The 21,876-nt window shown below is 40.3% G+C and overlaps 4 protein-coding genes across 16 annotated transcripts in view; 2 read left to right on the top strand and 2 right to left on the bottom strand.

Moving 5' to 3' along the window:
- LOC148088732 (nuclear factor 1 X-type-like) overlaps positions 1-2,226 on the top strand; it is a 77,894-nt gene extending 75,668 nt beyond the window's left edge. For all 12 annotated transcript variants that reach the window (XM_087799278.1, XM_087799272.1, XM_087799258.1 and 9 more), the window contains one exon: positions 290-2,226. In XM_087799278.1, the coding sequence (XP_087655404.1) occupies positions 290-304 (15 nt within the window). In that variant the 3' untranslated portion in view covers positions 305-2,226. The remainder of the gene's footprint in view (positions 1-289) is intronic.
- fdx2 (ferredoxin 2) overlaps positions 1-21,876 on the bottom strand; it is an 81,758-nt gene that overhangs the window by 16,579 nt on the left and 43,303 nt on the right. The gene's annotated exons all lie outside the window — the stretch shown is intronic.
- rnf11a (ring finger protein 11a) lies at positions 14,403-18,058 on the top strand. Its single transcript, XM_087799206.1, has 3 exons — positions 14,403-14,737; positions 16,610-16,782; positions 16,849-18,058. The coding sequence occupies exons 1-3, from the start codon at positions 14,639-14,641 to the stop codon at positions 17,039-17,041; spliced, it is 465 nt and encodes a 154-aa protein (XP_087655332.1). The 5' UTR covers positions 14,403-14,638; the 3' UTR covers positions 17,042-18,058.
- hmox1b (heme oxygenase 1b) lies at positions 18,125-20,894 on the bottom strand. 2 transcript variants are annotated; one of them, XM_087799194.1, is made up of 6 exons: positions 20,836-20,894; positions 20,709-20,761; positions 20,252-20,363; positions 19,976-20,158; positions 18,888-19,160; positions 18,125-18,821 (listed from the first exon to the last, which is right to left on the bottom strand). In XM_087799194.1, exons 2-6 carry the CDS (start codon positions 20,753-20,755, stop codon positions 18,642-18,644), a joined length of 795 nt encoding a protein of 264 aa, XP_087655320.1. In that variant the 5' UTR covers positions 20,756-20,761; positions 20,836-20,894; the 3' UTR covers positions 18,125-18,641. The 2 variants fall into 2 exon arrangements, with proteins under 2 accessions (XP_087655320.1, XP_087655312.1); XM_087799186.1 differs by having other exon boundaries at positions 19,976-20,191; positions 20,836-20,892.

Genomic DNA, 21,876 nt, shown 5'->3' with positions numbered 1-21,876 from the left:
TTCGATATTTTTAACTGAATTACATGGTCTTTGCATTTTTTCAGTCAAAATACTTTTCACATTTTTTTTATCTTAAATAACCCCAATCAACGTGGGATACTTCAGTATCTTATATAATAAAATATTTTCAAATTGCTAAAATAATGATTATATCCAATCATTCTGTTATTAAAATATATGAATCATTTAAAAAGAAAAACAATGTAATATATGTTAGAAAAGGTCATGGTAGTTGCTCTAAGTAAACCAGCTCAGGCATTCATCCTCTGCCTCCTTTTCTCCTCCACAGTCTTGGTTCCTCTGATGTTACCACAGCGACTCATCAGCTCCAGTTGGAAACACTTCAAGAAGAGACTGCTGACACTCAAGGGTCACGACCCTTCCACACTATTCAATGACCACAGGACGTGAAAGACTACCACCCTCTCCTGAACATCCTAATCCGAACGAGAAATTTCTTCCCTTCACTTAGGTAACACATACGGGCTGGGAGCAAGAAGGAAGAACTGTCTGATCCGCCCATGTGCCACAGGAAACGAATGACCAATTATTATCATGATTACCAAGTGTTACGCTGTCGTCTCCACACCAGCTACGTCAAACCACACGGTTCAGTGATGACATCCATCCCAAATTCTCCACATTGTGTATTCCTCGCAGCCAAACGTGATTATTCCACAACGCCGACTCGATCCTAGTTGGGTGTCTCAGCTCTGACTCTTCTCTCGTGATTGGCCGACAACAGTGACACCATCAGATGGTGTGGCGTGTATGCACTACGTGGCTGGTCTTTGTTTACCTGTCCAGGAACCTGAGGTGAACCTGTGAGTCACAACACTACACATGCACTTCCATCCGCTCACCTATGCACTATTTGAAAGAGGGATGATCAGAAGTGCACAACAACCACCAGACGCTGAACCCCAATATATGCATAAAAAAAACCATCCGTGTCACCCACCTCCTTGTTTATGGACTTGAGCAGACGTGTTTTAACTTCACACCAAAAAAATACATTTTTGGCTTTCACATCGTTTTTTGTTTTTTTTGTGGTGTCCTCTTTATTTGACAGTTAATGTTTCTCATTTTAGGGCTAAGTTTGCATTGCCGGGACTCTTGCAGTCGAGTGTGTCATCAAAGAAATTCAAACTGAATAAAAGGATTTAGAGATGGAGAAAACATTTTTTTAAATGGTCAACTAAATATCAACAGTTTCAGTCAGTCAGCATCCTGACACAGCTGGATCGTCTTTGTGTAGAGTTTGCATTCACTCATATGTCGGACACAAGTGTGTCAATAGAGGCGTCTATGGGGAGAATAAAGTGCAACCTAGTTCATGGAAAAGTAACGTTAAGCAAAGCTCAATCTCCAAAATGTCCAAATAATTTCATCAACTTTAATAATTATAATTTTTTTAATCTTTAATCTTTCTTCTATCGAATCCACAAGTGAGACCAGCAATGTAAACAAAGTCCTACATGGTTTTAACTTCTCCTGCATGACTTAACAGTTTTTGGTTTGGTTTAAGTATTACTCGTATACTTGCAGTATACCGTGCCTGAATCTTAGCAGAACAGCATCAGTAGTGACAGCCCAACCCCCTTCAGAGTGGAGGTCATTGCACAGTCCCCTTGTATCGCTTTGTCCTAATACCCAGTCGCCATGGTAACCAGAGGAATTCAACCAGCACAAACTAAAGCAACAAAGGGAGTCCTTTATATTTAAGAAACAGTCTTTAACGTCAGATACTTTGTTGAAAAGTCCAGATTGCCATAATAGTTATGTCATGATAAAAAAAAAAAAACTCTCAGAGTAACTGGACAGCAGGGGACGATGAAGCCAAGTGCCTCTTTAGTACAATTACACAGGCTAACATCACATCACCGTTAGAATCAAACACACACGCGGCATCCTAATCTTTAGATCAACACAATTTGAGTAGGTGAAATGAAAAGTGTTTTGTTTTGATGATAGAAAGTATTATTATTGAAAATATGTGTCGATTGAGCCACGTGCAATGCATTGGGTAGCTCATTGTGTTTGTTTGTTGGAGATTTTTAAGAAAGCCGAGAGAAAAGCTAAAAAAAAAAGGTATTTGTTTCAAGTCCAGAAGCTCCGGGACTCTAAACTAGAGGGCCATGAAAATCCTAGTCTTTGTAAGTAGGGGTTATTTTTCTCCTTTTGTTTCTTTTTTAATGTTTTATGTGTAATCATTTGTTTATAAAACTGTGGCAGGGTTGAAGGAAAATCTACGCAACTACAAATTCTATATAGAAAACTGGTGCTTTCTAAAGTACATCCATGTTGATGATAAATTAACACAAATAGCAGCAAACAGCATTATTCCTCTCTGTGCTTGTATTCTTCTTCTAAATGTCTGGCCGGGGGGCAGAGGTTCAACTCTTCACCTGCTGTTGCTCCTCAGCACTTCAGTCAACACACATCCACTCAATCATTCCACATCTCTGTCAACCTGAGCAGGGAGTTGTAGGTTCAAATCCCAGTGAGTTGTAGTCCTACATGCCAGTCAACCATATTAAATTGCTTTTGATGGACGCGTCTTCTAAACAATTCAGAGAGATAAAATATTTTATTTTACATTAACGCTTGAATTAGAAAAATTGGAACACCATTCAAGGAATCCTTTGGCTACATGTTATTTAAATTAATTTTTAAAAACGATTTAGTTTTTTAAATAATTCAAACATTTCTTTTTTCAGTTAAATGATTAAAAAAGTACAAAAGCCAAAAGCAGCCTTAAATACATCCATCCTTTATGAAATATATTTATTGTTTACTAGGATAAGTATTTGTAAGAATGTCACAATATTAGTTTCTAAATAACCTGCAGCATCTACCATCATGGAGTTGAGGAAGTCTTACTCAAAATTTTAGTCAAACAGAAAAAAGATCTTTACTAAGAAATTAATAAAGGATATTAGGTCGGAGGTCAGAGTAAAGCGACATTTCCACGCCTATAAATCAGTGTTTAATTTAAACTTTAACGATTTTTAATTTTAAAAAAAGGAACAAAGAAATAGAAGTAAGGAAAATGTCTTTTTTAAATGAACAATTACTTAAAATGGAATGAGCAGAAAATGAAATAATAAAGAAACCAACAGAGATTAAAAATATAGAAAAATGAAAAAAAAGAAAGTCACAGAACAGTTTTATGGCTACATGTTCTCAAATCAGTATTTAGTCCCACTCACATGATTGACATCTGCAGACAGGAAACTGTAAATACTCAGACTCCTGAGTCGAGCCTCTCCCCCCCCTCTTTTGTAAATGATTCTTCTAGTGCTCGTACTGTAGTGTAGTTCCCAGCAGTTAAAGGTCGTCCCATGAAAGTGCCTTTTGTTCACGATCTCTGTTTTTGTAATCCAGATTGCTTTTTTTTTCCTCAAAAAATAGCTCCAGGTAGCAGGAAGTTCCAGAGCGCTGCAGCGCTCAGAGGACTCTTTCCTCACCTTAGACCTCCCCCCCTCCTGTCACCAAGCCAATCATATGTATATTTATATATATATAAGTATATAATGTATATTTATATATATGTAGATGGTACACCAGAAGACCATTGTGAATCACTTATTTACTTTTTATCAAGGAGCAATGTTAAAAAAGGCAAAAAAAAAAAAAGCTTTCTCTTCACGTCTCCAGTGTCGGCTCCCTCGTAGACCCTGGAGTAGTCTGTACCTGTCTGTTGCTTCAAGTACACATCTCCTCCCTCGCTCCCCCTCTTTCTCTTCCTCCTCTCTCTCTGTGTATGCTGGAGTGTGAAAAATGACAAAGGTCTATGGTCTGAGCAGAATGCAGTACGCTCACATTATTCTTGTCTATATGCTTCACGTTGTATTACCATACCCATCTGTTCAGCTTCTCCATTCAACCGCTAATGTAAGTGAACAAGTTATGCTGACGGGCTTCCGGGGTGTCTTTGGGTGAGTCACGAGAGTTCTGGATTGGCAATAGCGAAGAAGACGTACCTTTGGGAGGTCAGGAGGGGCTGCTTGCTCTGTTGGTATTTATTTAGCCTTTCTTAGCCCTTTTTCCTCAACATGATTTGGATATTTGCAATCAGGGGATGATGTTGGACTGTAAATGAACCTATAAGCACCTTATAACTGGACTTGTCCTGCATGAGGCTAAGGAGGAGTTGATCCAGTTTATGAACAACATTTGGTTCCCCCACATAGTGCAACCTTTCAGCAACAGTGGCTGAGAGCCACGCCCGACCAGCATTCATTCATCCATCACTCTATCGATCTTCCTCCAGCGACCTCGTGCACGACCACTCCAGGTCTGTTGTTCATTTTTTGTTTTCTATTCTGAACCACGTATGTTGGTGGTATAAAAGCAGCGCCCCCTGACTCCTAGCTCTTCTCCCGCCACGCCCTCAGCGGCACTCGTGTGTGACACCCAGAGTCCCGGTGAAATGCATGTGTTAAATACAGTTTCTTTTCCATACGAAGAAAAAACACAGTTTTAAAAGAGCAGCTTCGATTGAATAAAAGATGTTCTTGACTGTACCTGCCTGTCGTCCACTCCTTTCTTCTCTGGTGTGAAAATGCTCTTTTTGTGAACCAATAAAACGGTGTTAAAGAATGAGAATTCGATTTTAAGGATCTCTGAACAAAGAAATCCATTACACAAGGCAAGGCCATGAATATTTGTCACAGTCTTGACTTATAATTATGACCAGTAAAAACACTGGAGTAAAGCCATCTGACGCTAAAAATAGGCTGCGCATAATGACTGAATTATGGTCGCAGTGAACTGGCTTGAAAAAACTTTCTGGTAGATCACAACTGGAACAAAAGAAAAATAATAGATCCTTTATTCATGTTTTCTGCAAATTAAAACATCTTCTCTCGTGTCGATTCATTATTCATAGAAGTTATTCTTTTGGACAAGTGAATTGAATATCTTGGTAACTTCGGTCAAAGCTTATTGAAATTCTTAATACAATAATTGTTAAGATGGATTTGTCAAAATAAACACCATATAATCATAAAGGTTGTGCTGACTTTATCTATTATGACTGAATTTAGAGAAATGTAAAAGTGTTTTGATTCAACATCTGTCAGTGTTATGTTGAATAAAATACAGTATGATATCAACTGAAATTTGTCACCTTCAAAAGACAATAATATCATTAATCATTAATATCATTAAAGATAAAAATCATATCTATCACATGGCACAATAGGGAGAGATATTTCCGCAGTTATTTGGTTTTAACCTGTTTTATTAATTTAAATACAGCATATATGTATGTCAAGAATAAAAGAGATAAGTTGCATGCAGTTCATGAATGTTTTATCTATAACATTAATACATATGGAGTCATACTACTGCAGGGTTTTTTTTTATTAATAATTGAGTATTTCAATTTAAGATAAGAATAAAAAGAACATTTGGGAGATATGACGAATATTTACTGAACCAGTAGCTTTATAATAACATTTTAAGTATTTAATGACGTGCAGTGAGGTTCAGGAATGACTCGTACTCGTAATGCTTATTGTCAAACCATTACCATTCCTCTTATAATGACAATTAAACAAACACACACACAGGAACACATTTGTTCAAAAAAACGCATTTATTTCAAATAAATGAATAGAAAACCTCGCTGCACTGACAAACCTCAATGTTTGACCCGAAAATGTCCGACCTCACTGGGGGGGGGGCGTTCCTGTTCTGGTCTGCATTAGGAGGTGGGTGGAACGCCCACAACGTGAGGGCAGAAAAACCTTTGGGCAGAACACTGGGTTTGGGCGTAATGAAACAGACGACTCCTCGACTCCAAAGAAAAGACACTCAAGTCTTTTAAAGAGGGCACAAAACTCACTCACCCTCTTCGATTAAGTTAGGGCTAGCAAGAGGGACACTTTAAAAGTAGGTAAGTAAGTAATAGTTAATTGTAAAGCGCCTCTCTAGACCAGGGTCACAAAGTAAGTAAGTAAGTAATTTTTATTTATATAGCGCTTTTCTAGACCACCGTCACAAAGCGCTTAAACAATCAAAACAATATTCAAAAAAGTATATAGGTATATATATTTAAAGGTCAAGATAAAACTAGTAACACAACAGGAGTTCCAGAAAATCAAGGAAAAGCCTGAACAAATAAAAACGTCTTAAGTTGTTTCTTAAAGGAGTCAGTAGAATCCATCAAGCGCAAAGAGAGAGGAAGATCGTTCCAAGGCTTAGGAGCAACAGCTTGGAAGGATTTCTCTCCTCCTGGTCCTGAACCGTGTGCGAGGAACCATCAGTAGATTCTGGCGAGACAGCTCCTTCTTGAAAATAAACTGTTGCAATATTCCAGGCGAGAAGAGACAAACGCATGGATAACAAGCTCCAGATCATGTTGTGACAACATTTTCCTAAGTTTAGAGATTTTTCTCAGTTGAAGGAAACAGTTTCTGGTCAGTTTTCTGTAGTGTTGAACAAGAGACATGTCTTTATCAAATACAACACCCAGGTTTCTCATGCTCAATTTGACAGACTGACCTAAGTCATCCAAGTACTGAGTCAACCCTGGATCCTTATCATCAGGAGCAATAACCAGAGTTTCAGCTTAGTCCACATTTAGCTGCAAAATGTTTTCACTTTCCCACTGTTTGATTTCTAGCAAACAATTGACTAAGCTGTTCAGCCTCTGGGGCTCAGTAGGATAAAATGAGCAGTAGAGCTGGATGTCATCACCAAAAATGTGGGAAGAACATCAGGAAATCTCTGAATGATTTTACCCAGGGGAATCAATTACAGCAAAAACAATAAAGGACCCAGAACAGAATCTTGAGGGACTCCACACAGATCCGCTGATTCAGGAGTCATTTGATTGGCAGATACACTGAAACTGTGCCCAGAAAGGTATGACGACTTAGACGAGAACCACTGTTACACAGACCCAGACAGTCCCACTTCAACCCTCAGTCTTCTTAGCAGGTTTGCAGAAGCCAGACTGAAACTTCTCATTGATGTCGCTCTGATCCAGGAACAAAGACAGCTGCTCAGACACCCTCTTCTCTAAGATCTTGGACAAGAATGGAAGCTTAGAAATAGGCCTGAAATTACTGAGGTTAGTCAAGTCTAAGCCTGGCTTTTTGAGTAAAGGCTCCACAATGGCATGCTCAAATGCATTGGGAAAAACCCCTGTGGTAATGGAAAGGTTTACCATTTTGGTAACCCAGGGGCAAATTACATTGGAGGACAGATGTAGGAGCCTACACGGAAGGACTTCGGAAGAGCAACAGGATGGTTTCATCTTGCTAACCAGTGCTGAAATATCAGCCAGAGTTATAGGTTTAAAGAAGGCCAACAAGATAGAGACAGGCTCAGTGACAGCAGGGGTTCCACACCTGTTAAATCGAACTTGAAAATTCATAAAAAACGGTGCCCTTGGACAAATGAAGATCTCCTGAGTCTGAAGAGACTTTGTCGAAAGACTGAGCGTCTCTGGAAGTCTATTAAACTTGAGGTGCATAGGCTTCACCTCAGGGATCTGTTGACTTCTTACAATGAGATGGTAGAAACTGCTAGATTACATCAGAAAACTGGTAGCAGCAAATAGGAAAAACCCCAAAGTTTTGTTTGACACGATTAATTCTCTCGTGTCTCCTGCTCCTCAAATCACGCCGGTCTTCTGTGAAGCTGACAGCAATGCATTGTTGAGATTTTTCATTGACAAAATTAAATTGATCAAAGAGAAAATCTCTCCCCCTTTGTTGGGAACCCCTACTGTCTCTGAGCCAATCTCCTCCTCTTGGTCATCCTTCACTGCTGTATCTTTGGGTGATATTTCAGCACTAGTGAACAAGATGAAACCCTCCTCTTGCTCAGATGACGTCCTTCCTTGTAGGCTTTTTATCAAAGTATTTGATGTAATTGGCCCCTGGGTTACCAATATGGTGAACCTCTCCCTTTCCACAGGGGTTTTTCCCAATGCATTTAAACATGCCATTGTGGAGCCTCTGCTCAAAAAACCAGGCTTAGACCCAACTGACCTCAGTAATTTCAGGCCTTGTCCTGATCTTGGAGAAGGTGGTGTCCGAGCAGCTGTCTTTGTTCCTGGATCAGAGCGACATCCATGAGAAGTTTCAGTCTGGCTTCCGTAAACATCACTCTACGGAGACGGCTTTATTGAAAGTGTCCAGTGACATCATGATGTCGGCTGACTCTGGTAAATTCACTGTTCTGGTTCTCTTGGATCTGTCGTCAGCCTTTGACACAGTTGATCACCAGATCCTGCTGAGAAGACTAAGGGATGAAGTGGGACTGTCTGGGTCTGTGTTAGAATGGTTCTCATCTTACCTTTCTGGGCGCAGTTTTAGTGTATCTGCCAATCAAATGAGGTCTGAATCGGCAGATCTGTTGTGTGGAGTCCCTCAAGGTTCTGTTCTGGGTCCTTTATTGTTTTTGCTGTACTTGATTCCCCTTGGTAAAATCATTCAGAGATTTCCAGATGTTTCTTATCACATTTTTGCTGATGACATCCAGCTCTACTGCTCTTTTGACCCAACTGAGCCCCAAAGGCTGAACAGCTTAGTCAATTGTTTGCTAGAAATCAAACAATGGCTGAGTGAAAACACTCTACAGCTAAATGTGGACAAAACTGAAACTCTGGTGATTGCTCCTGATGATAAGATTCCAGGGTTGAGTCAGTACTTGGGTGACTTAGGTCAGTCTGTCAAACTGAGCCTGAGAAACCTGGGTGTTGTATTTGATAAAGACATGTCTCTTGTTCAACACTGCAGAAAACTGACCAGAAACTGTTTCCTTCAACTGAGAAAAATCTCTAAACTTAGGAAAATGTTGTCACAACATGATCTGGAGCTTGTAATCCATGCGTTTGTTTCTTCTCGTCTGGACTATTGTAACAGTTTGTTTTCATGTCTTAACAAGAAGGATCTGTCTCGTCTGTAGTTGATTCAGAACTCTGCAGCGAGAATTCTGACCCGCTCAAGTAGGAGAACTCACATTTCTCCGATCCTTAAAACTCTTCACTGGCTTCCAGTTTCTTTCAGGATCAACTTTAAAATTCTGGTTCTTACTTTCAGAGCTATTCATGGTCAGGCTCCTCCTTACATCACTGATCTGATCCAGCCTTACACCCCAGCTCGGTCTCTGAGGTCTGTGGATCAGAATCTACTGATGGTTCCACGCACACGGCTCAGGACCAGAGGAGAGAAATCTTTTCAGGCTGTTGCTCCTAAGCTTTGGAACAATCTTCCTCTCTCTTTGCGCTTGATGGAGTCTACTGACTCCTTTAAGAAACATCTTAAGACGTTTCTATTTGTTCAGGCTTTTCCTTGAATTTCTCGAACTCCTGTGTTGTTCTCGGTGTTGTCTTGATCTTTGAAGTATTTACTGTTTTGAGTATTGTTTTGATTGTTAAAGCGCTTTGTGACCCTGGTCTCGAAAAGCGCTATATAAATAAATATTACTTACTTACTTACTTACAAAAGGGGAGGGATTTTCTCTTTGATCAACTTAATTTCAAATCACTTTTATTGTCATTTGGTTGTACATACATAATTATTGCAACAAAAAGAGAGAGCGTTTTTCAGGGATCCAGGACTTGGTCACTCAACAATCATACACAGCTAGGCAGCACAGACTTCGGATACATTCCCTGCAACAATAGCAGCAAATTTGACATAAAAGTGTAAAAGTGCAAAGTGGAATGATATATAACTAAAAACTGGGACAATAAAACTAAATGGTATAAAAACTGCACCTTTCCCTTTTGGCTAAAAGCTGAAGACATATTCTAAATTACTTCCCCATATGTGTATCCATTGATGAGTTGAATGTATGTCATCTTTTTTGTATTCAATTGTTAAGCATTGATAATGTCATCTCTTGTTCAGATCTTAAGCTTCCTGTATTGTGTTTTACGACCGCTCCCTTCCCACAGCAGGGGTCGAATGTCCAGGGCTCGGGGCTCTGGCCATTTGTGTCTGGCCATTTGTGGGCCTTGGTGCCATGGCTTAAAAGTGCTGACTGTGAAAATAACATATGTATTGGGAAAGGAAGGAGGTAGCAGAATGGAAATGCTGTCCTTATTTAGACAAGGACGTTCCCGACTCTTAAAGTATCAAGACACAGAATTTATGGTCCACGAACCTGGTTTGAGATAACAGGTGTGAAGGAAGTCTGGAGATTCTTTATTTAGGTTAGTGATCAGGTCGAACAACATCTGTTGTTCATTTTGGAGTCAGATTTGGGGAACTTACTTAACAAATTCTGGGAGTGTCTCGAGGGCTATAAAATAAGGGACGACCTAAAGATTAGTTGCCACTCTCTGGAAGGATCTGGGGGGTGCGCCAGGATGTCTGACAGAGACTGGACCGAGCGCTGGAACTTGTGGTATTTCTGAACAATTTGAATAATTTGCATTTCTTTGTTTAACTGTTGTATTTAAGGTCTTGTAAGGCCTACTTTTGTAATCATACTTTACTAATAATAAATTGACTGTTTTAATTCTGAAAATTTTACTCTTCCTTGGATCAAACGAATGCGCAGAACTCAGTAGACAGGAAAGAGATTTGAGTTTGCTTCAAAGCAAAGCTTATTTTTTAAAGTGCAAAAGTGATGGTAGTGATCAGCAGTTTAACATTCTGACAGCCTGTGGAATGAAGCTGTCGATCAGTCTGGTAGTTCTGCATTTTATGCTCCAGAAGCGTTTGCCTGACGGCAGCAGTACAAAAAGTTTGTTGAGATGTTGTGAGAGGTCCCTGACGATGTTCAGTGCCCTCTACTTGCAGAGGCTTTGGAACAGTTCTTCAATAGAGAGGAGGGAAACTACAATGACACTCTCAGCTCCCCTAACGATCCTCTGCAGGGCTTTTTGGTCAGACATACTGCAGCTGGAGTACCATGTGGAGATTCAGTATGTCAGGACGCTCTCAACTACACCTCGGTAGAAGGTCCTGAGGATGCTGGTCGGAAGAGCGGCTTGTTTAAGCTTCCTTAGGAAGTACAGTCTCTGCTGGGCCCTAAAACGGTCAAAACACGGAGTCCGTTCCGGTCGCTCCAACACGCCGTCACTTCCCGTTCCGGTTTTCAATGCTTTGCTTTGTGGAGAAAGATGGTCAATTCAGAGTGTGTCACGGGTTGTTTATTCGCCGTTTCAAGTCAAAATACAAGCTTTACGATCGATCGGACACACTTTCTCCCGGCGACTGTACAGGTCAATAGCCCCGGAGAGGAAAGGTCTCGCTCTGTAGAAACATCGCTATATTTAAGGGAAACTTCCCGCCGTCTTTTCCGGGTCAAAGGGTTCTTTCAAGTTCCCTGTGATATGATCCCCTGTGGAGAGTACTTCCTAATTTGTTTCCTTTTCTAATCATTCAAATGTTCTCGGTGGGGATTTCTATCTCTTAAGCCCCTCTTCCCGAATGTGTCTTGCTTCGTTCTTTGATCTACGATTTATGGTGTGCTTGGCAGATAAACAGATGTTTTTAAATAAACGGTGTCGTATCTCTAATTCTGTTCCAAGCTTGTCTTGAAACAGTGTGTCAATCTGGAGTGAAATGTTTGTGAATTGTGAATGTGTATTCAAACGTTTAAGCTCTTAGATGAAGCAAGTAATTTATACTTTATATTTTGATTATCTTTTAGCATTCATTTAAGTATGGCGTATATGTATAGTGTAAAATAATTTTTAATCTAACAGCCCGTTTTGTGATGTAGCCTGTGTTCTTATTCCAGATCAGGTCCTGCAAGATCTGCACTCCGAGGAATTTTATGCTCTCCACTCTCTCCACTGTTTGGCTGCAGATACTGAGGCGGACATGCTCGGGTTGTGATCTCCGGAAGTCGATGATCATCTCCTTCGTTTTATCCACGTTCAGCAGCAGATTGTTCTCCCTACACCAGCCCTCCAGGTGTTGAACTTCGTCCCTGTACTTATCCTCCTTCCTTCCGTGGATGAGGCCCACTACGGTGGTGATGTCCGCGAACTTGATGATTTTGGTTCCCCTCATCTAGGTGCACACCTGGACAAGAGACTCAAACCTCTGGCCTGAGAGACCGTCCAGCACCAGCTGACGGTACCACTGAGGGCTGAAGGGCCTCACAGGAGATCGAAGTCTGCAGGCCCCCTGCAAAAATCGAGCCACCAGGGGCAGAGAAACCCTCGAACCTGATGTGCCTCACCGCTATGGCTAAAGCAAACAACCTCAGTGTTGCGTGTCACAACTACAGCTAATAACCTCATAAAAGCGCAACATTATTTAGGAAATTGCATTTTCTCACTTAGTTGATGGACTAAAAGTGGTGGACAAATCCTTTGACCGTGTGACAGACTCTCCTTGGAATTGCAATAACTTTCTTAACTATGTCTAGCTTATTTTGAAAAGTCCTTCTGGAAAATGGCTTTGATATTAACTCTGCAACCAAGTTAATCTCTTCTCCTGCTTCAGCCATTGTGGTGTCATGTTTATGTTCATCCTGTTTTATTTTTTATTTTTGTGCGGCTGGGGATGATTGAGTGGCAGGTTCTTCCCATCGAAAAGGAGCGTCTCTACCCGGAAGAATAGAGTAGTATTGCGTCTCCAGACCAGGTTGGCTTTCCCGTCATGACATCGCGACAGGATCAGTAGTACTCATACTGTTTTTGAGCGATTCAATTCCCCCAAGGCCCGCTGCCCCAATGGATTTGGATCCACGGCCAGCAGGGCCCTAGTGATGCTGCTGTCAGGAGCTGTGTCTAGCTGGGGGTACATTGATCCCGTCGGGCTTCCCCTTGGGTTTAAACCAATAGCTAAGCGGTTAGAGGGCGGAGCACCAATATGAAGTAGAACCCCTGAGTAATCTTCATAATCTCAGGTTCTACGAATTGGTGCGAAGCCCTCTAACCTCATCGCCCAGCAGCCGCCTTTTCTCGCTGAGTTTTCAGCGAGAAAAATTACTTACTTACTTACTTTCTCAGAGACGAGGCGGGGCCTCGAGGATAAACCAATAGCGAAGCGGTTAGAGGGCTTCCCACCAATTCGTAGAACCTGAGATTATGAAGATAACTCAGGGGTTTCTGTGACTCTCGTTGAGAAGACCTGAAGAGATCAAACGCGCATTATTTCGTTCGATATATTGTTTTTAAAAAACAAGCTTATAATTCTATATCGTTTTTCGGAACTGCGTAAAATGACTGTCGGGAAGTCTGCACGTTTTGCTCTTTTTATTCTCGATTCATATGAACTTTGCCGTGCGTTCACTGGAAAAGGCGGGAGCTCAGATTGGCTGCTGTGGATGTCAATCAAATTGTCAACCAATCGGCGCCATTACCATTTGATTGACATGCACAGCAGACAATCTGAGCTCTCTTTACTATTTTCTTATATCATATTTTATTAAATCAGGCGATCAACTCGCAACAGCTTCGCGATCGCGATCGACTTATTGCCCACCCCTGGTTTAAGCGCTTTGTGACCCTGGTCTGGAAAAGCGCTATAGAAATATACATTACTTACTAACTTATATTTTAAACTCTTGTGTAGCATGATAACATGCTCAACAGGCAGACATTGCGATCACTTTCTGTGTAGACAACTAACGAGTGTAGTAAGTAACAAAAGGGCCATTTTTTTACTAGTAAAATAAATCAATACAATTATATTCGTACAATTAAAATCAGTCAATATTTTTCAGTATTACATTTTTAGTAGTATTTATTTTATAGACTGTCTCATATTTTATCTCTGCAGGTAGGTCTGTGACACAATCTTTGCTGCTCAAGTGCAATGGAGACATTTTTTTTTTTAAATGAGGGTATAATCATTTTATTGTTCGTATAAAAACGAATATAATCTGCCAATATCGAGCCAGCGTTGCTCAAAGTTGTTATGTAGTATAGTTTCCTTTAAGAAACATCTTAAGACGTTTCTATTTGTTCAGGCTTTTTCTTGATTTTCTGGAACTCCTGTTGTGTTATCAGTTTTATCTTGATCTGTAAAATATATACTTTATTGAATATTGTTTTGATTGTTAAGCGCTTTGTGACCCTGGTCTGGAAAAGCGCTATACAAATAAAAATTACTTACTTACTTACTTATTGTCTTCCCTTCAAACTAAGAGTCTTAATGGGACCGTTATTCTTCATTTTTGTCTCTAGATAACACACAGGTCACTAAGCAAAAAGAGAATAATTAAGAATTAGCGGTAGAAATATTTATCATATTAATAATAGCGTGCGCGGTTTATTTACATTTATTCTTAAAACTGCGACTTACGTCGCCAAATATCGACTTATTTCAAATTTCAGTTTGTCTTGAAATTATTCCCCTTATTGTTTCTGAATATACCCGCGCTAAAAAGTCAACATGTGTGGATAAAGGCACACCATTTCATTGCTTTATTGTGAAATAGCCCACGTCGTTCAGTGACGTCATCGGGTCTATTTGTAAACACTGGGAACAGGGCAGAGAACAAACGTGCTCGGTTCGGTGTCGAGCTTTAAAGTGGTCGCACTGGTCATTTAAGCAGCGACTTTACACCCGAACCCTTTAATGTTGTCCTGAGAGACAGCGACCTCCAGATAGTAGCAGCGAAAGCGAAACTGACTCCGACGGCTAGTTGAGCTAAAGCTAGGTCCCGCGAAACGACAGCACGTTCTCATGGTGGTTCCTCCTCGATGGGGAACTGTTTATTCGCCCACGGCTCGGATGATCTGTCGCTGCTGAACGAGTCCGAAGGAAGCAACCTTCCCGGGGAACCACCGCCGCCATACGAGGTAACCAGGCTCGGGCAGCGGTATTCAAGTGAGCTATTAGCTGCTGACCACGATACTATAGTATCCTGACCCAGTGATTGTGAGATACTATGTTCATCACAAGATCATTTATATATATTATAATATATATATAATGATATAATGAGAAACGAGAGTTGAGATATACATGAAACACGGTTGTGAGGCAACATTTTTATATATTTTTCTAGTTAACGTAGGGTTACAACGTCTAGTACACAATTATGTACATGATAACTATAGTATCCTGACCCAGTGATTGTGAGATACTATGTTCATCACAAGATCATTTATATATAATATATATAAATATATTGATTTGCTTGTGTAACAGAAGATGACAGGACATATTCCTGCGGCGGTGAAAAGTATTTGTTCACATTGTTTGTATTAACACATGTCTACATCAAAGTTCAGTGCCACGATCAATCGATACCTCGACCTACTAATGTACCCAACAATGTGTAAATAAATGGAGAAAAAAAACACACTCCAGTTTGTAAGCATACAACACAACACAAGACAAGTGGGGCGACAGGGAAACATGTCCAACTTTATTTTTACTCATTTAAGTTTTCAGTATCTTGTTCTTCAACAGGACCTCAGCCCTCATCCCACTCTGCAGAGGGTAGTCCACCTAAAACAAAATACTGTTATCAACCTTTAAAAAACTGTATGCATCTGGCTGCATCCATGTGTTTATTTTTTTTTAATTTTCAAGGAACTTCTGATACATGCTTTAGAACAGGTGTCCCCAACTTTTTTGTACGGTGGACCTGTTAAATTTCAGAATTATTTTCATGGCCTGACGTTCAGATAGAAAATAGATGCATAGGTGCATGACAAGTACCTTTAACCATAACACTGAATCAGCATGAGCTCTGGACTGGTTACAACAAGATGTTTGTGTAATAGATAGATAGATAAAACTTGATTGACGAATCTATTGCGGGAGTTTTGTTCCGATGAACCAACCCCTCACCGGCATCGATCGATACGTGGTGGTGGTAAAGAAGGACACAGACACAGGAATGATTTTAAGGGAAAATGCTCGTTTAGTGAAATATGCAAAAGTAAGAGACACAACTTACATGATCATTGGCCTTGGCAAAGCAGAGATCTATCGCAGAGATGTCTTCGAGTGCCAGGCACAAAGTTCTAACACAATGGCAGATCTTTTATAGTATGAATATTCAGGTGAACGCCTCTGGTCATTTCCGCTTGTATGATTTGACTTACGCAGATGTCTGTCCTTGTACAGGAGTCTGGCTGGCACAATCGACAGATTGCTTTGTCTTTCTCAGTGTAGACTTGACCTGACCTGAAGAACAGCTGAGCATGTTGATTTTAATGCAAGGCAATGATTATTTAATCTTAATTAAATATGAAACATAACCAGTTAATCAAGTGATTCTTTTTTGACTGTTAAATCTAGATTATTGATTACAGTAAAATGTTCATTTCCTCGACAATATGTATATTTGATTATATGCTGACAATGGTGTTCTGTATGTGTATGTCTCCTAGCTTTAAGATACTTTGTGCCAATGTATACGTTTGTATTCTAGCATTATTTATATGGGACATTGACTCTTAAACTGAAGTTGTTTCTAAATATTTTGTGACTCATCTTCACTATTCAAGAGTCATGCTGATGTAATTTAAGAGATAAAAGCTTGTGTTTTTTCAAAATAAAAAAAACCTTCCAGGCAGTAATAATCAATATAACACATTATTTGTTGTTCTTTATTTGCGACTGGTCACACATGTCCCAGACCGGTATCGGTCCACGGACTACCATCCAGGCATTTGAGACGTGAAGCACTTGAGACCTTCAACTGTTCTGCTCAACAGGAGCGGGCCCAGCAGGGACCAGTTTACCACCTCACCCCGAGTGACAGTCGTCTGGCCCACCAGATGACGGAAGAGGAGCAGATTTGCATCGCACAGCGCCTGGGCCTCATCCAGCACCTGCCCAAAGGCATCTTTGACCCTGGTTCTGACTCCAATGACCTGAAAGTTAGAGAGTAAGTTTTGATCCAAGGATTGAGAAGTTGTCTCTTTGGAAACAACAACATGTTTCTTTCATTCAGGTGTGTCATCTGCATGATGGACTTCGAATATGGAGACCCGGTCAGGTTCCTGCCCTGCCTGCACATCTACCACGCCGACTGCATCGATCCCTGGCTCATGCGCTCCTTCACCTGCCCGTCCTGTATGGAGCCCGTCGACGCCGCTCTGCTGTCGTCGTATGAAACCAACTCGGTCAGTAGCGGCACCTTGTGAGGTGCCACTGATCCCACTGTTCACACTGGTAGCCAAGGTAACCTGGAACTATGCAGATGCTTTAAGTGTTGTGGGATGTTTACATTGGGACAATGTGCCAAATCAAGCACAATGAAGCAAATGTAGCCAAAACGGTGCTTCAAAAGTAACCTTACACAACTTGTTGTGTCTTTATGTTTTCACCAGTTCAGGGCTGACAATCCTCTCACATCCTTTTAATTTCATGATTCTCAAACCAGGAGAAGTGTATTTCGCTCTGGAACCACACGATTGTGTATTTTTCACTCCCCAAATATGACTCGTTGCAGCCAAAAGGCTCATATTTCTAGTTGTGAAGCACCTGTTCATGACACCAGTAAACTCATGCCACAATATATGAGTTGGAGCTTCCTTCAGATCAGAATTATAGCAAAATGCCAAATCCTTTTCCCATTAACAGGAAAATAAATGTGGTTTGAATTGTTGATGAGTCCTAAGGCCTGATCTGAGGATGCTCTCATTTTCTGAAGTCAAGTTGACCTGCTTCTGTTGTCACTTAATTAGATTCCTTTGCTACTTCTTCATTGTGCTTTCTGACGCGGCCTGAGCCTGGATCAGCAGAAGACAACTAGAAAAAAATTCTGACATAGTGTCTGTTCGTTATCAAGCATTTCAAAAAAAGATTGTGGTTACGACGTTGTGTGTTCGGAACCGTTGTTGTGATGTTTTTGAACATGGTCATTGATGCACCTCCCTGGTTCGTGGCTGACTGAAAGATGTAGAGAGCAGAATGGCTGCTGAAGCAATAGATGATGATCTATCTAAAAATTTTCACATGTGAGAATCACTCCGGCAGCTGTGCCTTGTTCGATATAGGAATAATATTTCCTGTGAAGTACAATCATTTTTTCACCTTTCTCTTCACTGTACTGGACTATGGCACCCTCCAAGTGCTCGTGGATTCCTGGCTGCTGTGATCACAGGCTGCGTGATGTAGACGAAGGTGTTCAAACCAGAAATAAAAACGAGGAGATTGTACCAGTGTGTTACATTTGTACTTTAATTCAGTGGCGCAGCATTTAACACAAACTGAAAACAAAAATGTACAAAAACAAAAAGTGTTTTTATTTGACTTCAACAACAATATGTACAATTGTACATATGTACAAACAGTATTTTTTTAATCATATTGTCTGTAATAATTGTTTACATTTTAAACAGTCATGACCTGTAACAAATCTGCAGGCCGTGTGAGAGAAGATAAGAGACATTGCAGTTACACTTTTCTTACATGTGGGGGCGCCAGAAACATAACAACTGTCAACAGTTAGATTTTTACAATAACAAAATACAATTTAAAATAACACTTTCATATTAGTTTGTCTAGATCAGTGTTAGTTTTTAGACACACTGACAATTAAAAAAATTAACATTAGTTACTTAATCAATGAATGTAGGTTGAAAAACTGGTTCAGTCGATCTTTAACAGTCAGTAATATTGAACTGTCCTGCAGTCAAAGTGATTCGTACATTTTCTTCACTGTCAATTAAGTTTGAAAATAACCGTCATCCCGACACAATCACTACGTTCAGTCTTTACGCCAGTGCAGTTCTGTCTTCACTAGAGGACGTAGATTCCCACACTGACGGTGGCCAGTGCCACAAACAGTCCCATGATCAGCCTAAAAAGTGGTGAGCTGTCAATCATGCCTTGAGGAATTTTATATGTTTCCCGGCGTGTCGAGCTGTGCCTCAGCTGGTCCTGACTGACACTCAGCAGCTTCTGTAAATCGTCAAACACCTGTAAAAGAGAACCCGGAATTCAGCTGCCTGTGGATGATGTCTTGTCTCGGCTGCATCTTCTCACCTGGATGTTGAGCTCGAAGGCTCGGACCGCCTCCTCCAGAACCCCCCTCCTCTCAGCAGGACTCAGTTCCACACCGTTCATGCGACTGCGGTACAGCTGCTTGAAGAGGTTTGGGCTGGAGACGCCGGGGAAGGTGAAGAACGACAGGCCGTCACTGCCCGTCAGACCCATGGACTTCTGAGCTATCCGACCCAACACCTGACCCCCGGACAGGTCACCGAGGTAACGAGTGTAAGCGTGAGCTAGGAGCAGCTCTGGGTTGTCTTTCCCAATCTGAAAAAGAATTATATGTTATTATATATCTCCTTCTGCCTACCTGTTATTCTTTACTGTTAATATTTTATAAGTCAACTTCTTTTATCCCTCACAGCTCCTGAAAGGGTCTTAGAAGGAAATAACATGTCTTAATGCATCAGTTTAATCCAAGGTAAACTCCCCTTTGTTTCCATATATGCGTTTCTCATGAAGTTAGGTTAGGTTAGGTTAGGTAGAACTTTATTGATCCCTCAGGAGGTCTCAGAAATTGTTTTTTTTTCCCATTAGCCACAGCAATACAGCAATTATTAATAAAAATAAATAAAAATAAAATAAGAACAAGAACAAAGAGAAAGAACAAGATGATACAATCTAAGTCTAAAGATAAAGGACATAGATCAAAGAAAAAAAACAAAGACAAAGGAAACAAAGATTAACATAGAACAGAATATCCTGATACTTTTACTCCACTCCTGCCCCCAAACTCAGAATTTTACAATCTATTAGTCAGAGGAATGAATGAAGTTAAGAGTGAAGCTCAGAAATATAAATAATGGCCATTTCTGTTGCTTTATAAGTTATAACTTTTAAATTGTATGACAATAATGAATTCCTTTATTTTACTTGTGTCATTTTTTCCAAATGACTCAACCACTTAAATAGAAAGTCTGACTTGTATATTGTAATCATACATACATCGTAAATGTATGTGCTTGAGCAACTTTTTCCTATTGTGTCAAAGCTTCGTCATTTGTTTTTTAACAGCCCTTTAAATAGCCCAGAAAATGTAGCTGCCCCCCCCCCCGGTTGAAGGTGTCTTCATGACAAATCACCTGTCTCAGTCTGTGACAGTATCTCTTGGTGGCTGCTGGCACAACGATTTTCTCCCTCCAGTCACAGCCGTAGAAGAACTCCAGATCTTTCTTGATGGACTCCAGTCTGGCCAGTTCAGTTGGAAAGTAAATCGGCGCCACACTGGGATGGTCGGCGTTTCTGTCCATCTCTTCCTCCAGCGCCTGGTAGATATCAAACAAGGAGCTGAGGAGGAGCTGATAGAGAAGAACAGTTGGACATCTATCACCCTCACGTTGTGTAACACACACGTTTACCTTGTACTGTGGCAGAGACACCTTTCCCTTCTGGAAGCTCAGCATCATCTCCGTGTTCTCCGCACGGACGTGACTCTCCTTCGTCACATGCTTAATCTCCTCTGAGAGATCTCTGCAGGTGAGAGTCAGGTGACAGGGTGAGTTGTTGACTACACAGCGCTGACCGTTTTCATGGCAACGGTTAGTTCTGCGTCATATATGTTAGAATCAATAGGATGGTCCACAGGCCTCTTGGAGCCTCAATGCATTTCTTGCATCATTGGTAAAACACACATTTTACATTTCTTTATGCTCCAGATTCAACACAGGTAAGTCAATTTATTGTTCTAGAATATAAAAATATTATAAATCTGATACAACCCTAACCCAATAAAAACTATTGATTATTTTCGTTTTTTCTTTAAATATTTTGTATGTTACTATGATTTATGGGAGGTCAAATTCATGATGCTCTCACCTGTCAGTCATCTCCCCTGTGCTGGTGGTCTTTTTAGTGGACTCCATTATATCCTAAATCAATTCATTGAAATAAGTTATTGATGAACAAATCAATTTGATATAAAAAATGAAAAGTTTCAATTGACCTGTTCCTATGATGTCTCGGCAGTAGCAGCTTTCTCCTCCACGGCTCAGTTCTGTGAGTGTGTGTTTATCCATGCTGACGTTTTATACTTTCCAGTGTTCCCTCCCACCAGCTCCAGCGAAAACAAGAGACTGCTGAGAAATCCTGTAAACATGAGCTCAGCAGACCTGCTGGGAGGGACTTGGAGTTACCATGAGGCTGCAACTTCAGAGGAATGTGGAAGTTCAGCGGCAGTAACTTGGTCACCAGACAGGAAGGGAGTCTGTGAAACATGAAGCAGCACTTTTATGGTGTTCAGAACAGCTGATTCAGCTGTCCTATCTCTTCAGAGACGGTAAACATTGATCAAACCAGACCGTGGACTTCAAATGGAACAGATTGTCCAGAAAAATCTACTTTAAAATGTAAACAGTAACGGCCAAAGCCAAAAACCAAGGGAAACATTTGTTTTAGTTCAGTTTATGATGTGTTTCTATGCCGAACAAGACACATGCTTGAGATGAAAATATCTATAAGCTGCAATGAAATTAAACAAAAGTTAACAGAAATATATAGATTAACAAAAATATAATACTTGAATGATAAGGACAAATACATTACATGTTTATAAATAGTCCAATAATATAGTCTTTGTACAGAAGTCTTTTTACACATATATAATTCAGAAGCTGTGGAAAACCTCAAGAAAATGGGACAGAAACACAAGATCTGGTAAATATTAACAGGCAATTTATTATTTGAGTGTCTCTTAAATAGATATTCGACCTCTATTGTCCCCTTTAACATTTGTCTGTTTGTACAAAACGCTCTTTTAATTGAAATATTCGCATTAGAAAATGCAATTAAGAATTGCCCAAATGATTGATGATTTTTATTATTTTTAAGGTCTTCGCTTACAATAAGCCTTCTGTATGTCTGTACACTAGGTGGCAGCAGAGATTCGGCTCGTGATTCAGGTTAAACGTCTCTCTCTGGCCTGATGTTTTCAAGGCGTCAGAATCGATAAAGATAAAAGCATCAATTTTTTTTATTTTTTTTTATT

This window comes from Callionymus lyra, chromosome 1 (assembly GCF_982586985.1).
Source record: "Callionymus lyra chromosome 1, fCalLyr1.hap1.1, whole genome shotgun sequence".
Lineage (NCBI taxonomy): Eukaryota > Metazoa > Chordata > Actinopteri > Syngnathiformes > Callionymidae > Callionymus > Callionymus lyra.
Note: the sequence above shows the minus strand (reverse complement) of the source record. Positions and strands in the feature narration are given on the sequence as shown.

Excerpts from the sequence above, each read along its gene's own strand:
- rnf11a (XM_087799206.1), top strand. The coding sequence starts at position 14,639 with ATGGGGAACTGTTTATTCGCCCACGGCTCGGATGATCTGTCGCTGCTG. Across the intron at positions 14,738-16,609 it reads AACCACCGCCGCCATACGAG|GAGCGGGCCCAGCAGGGACC; the intron begins GTAACCAGGCTC and ends TCTGCTCAACAG. Across the intron at positions 16,783-16,848 it reads AATGACCTGAAAGTTAGAGA|GTGTGTCATCTGCATGATGG; the intron begins GTAAGTTTTGAT and ends TCTTTCATTCAG.
- hmox1b (XM_087799186.1), bottom strand. The coding sequence starts at position 20,755 with ATGGAGTCCACTAAAAAGACCACCAGCACAGGGGAGATGACTGACAG. Across the intron at positions 20,364-20,708 it reads ACAGGGGAGATGACTGACAG|AGATCTCTCAGAGGAGATTA; the intron begins GTGAGAGCATCA and ends TCTCACCTGCAG. Across the intron at positions 19,161-19,975 it reads ACTGTCACAGACTGAGACAG|ATTGGGAAAGACAACCCAGA; the intron begins GTGATTTGTCAT and ends ATTCTTTTTCAG.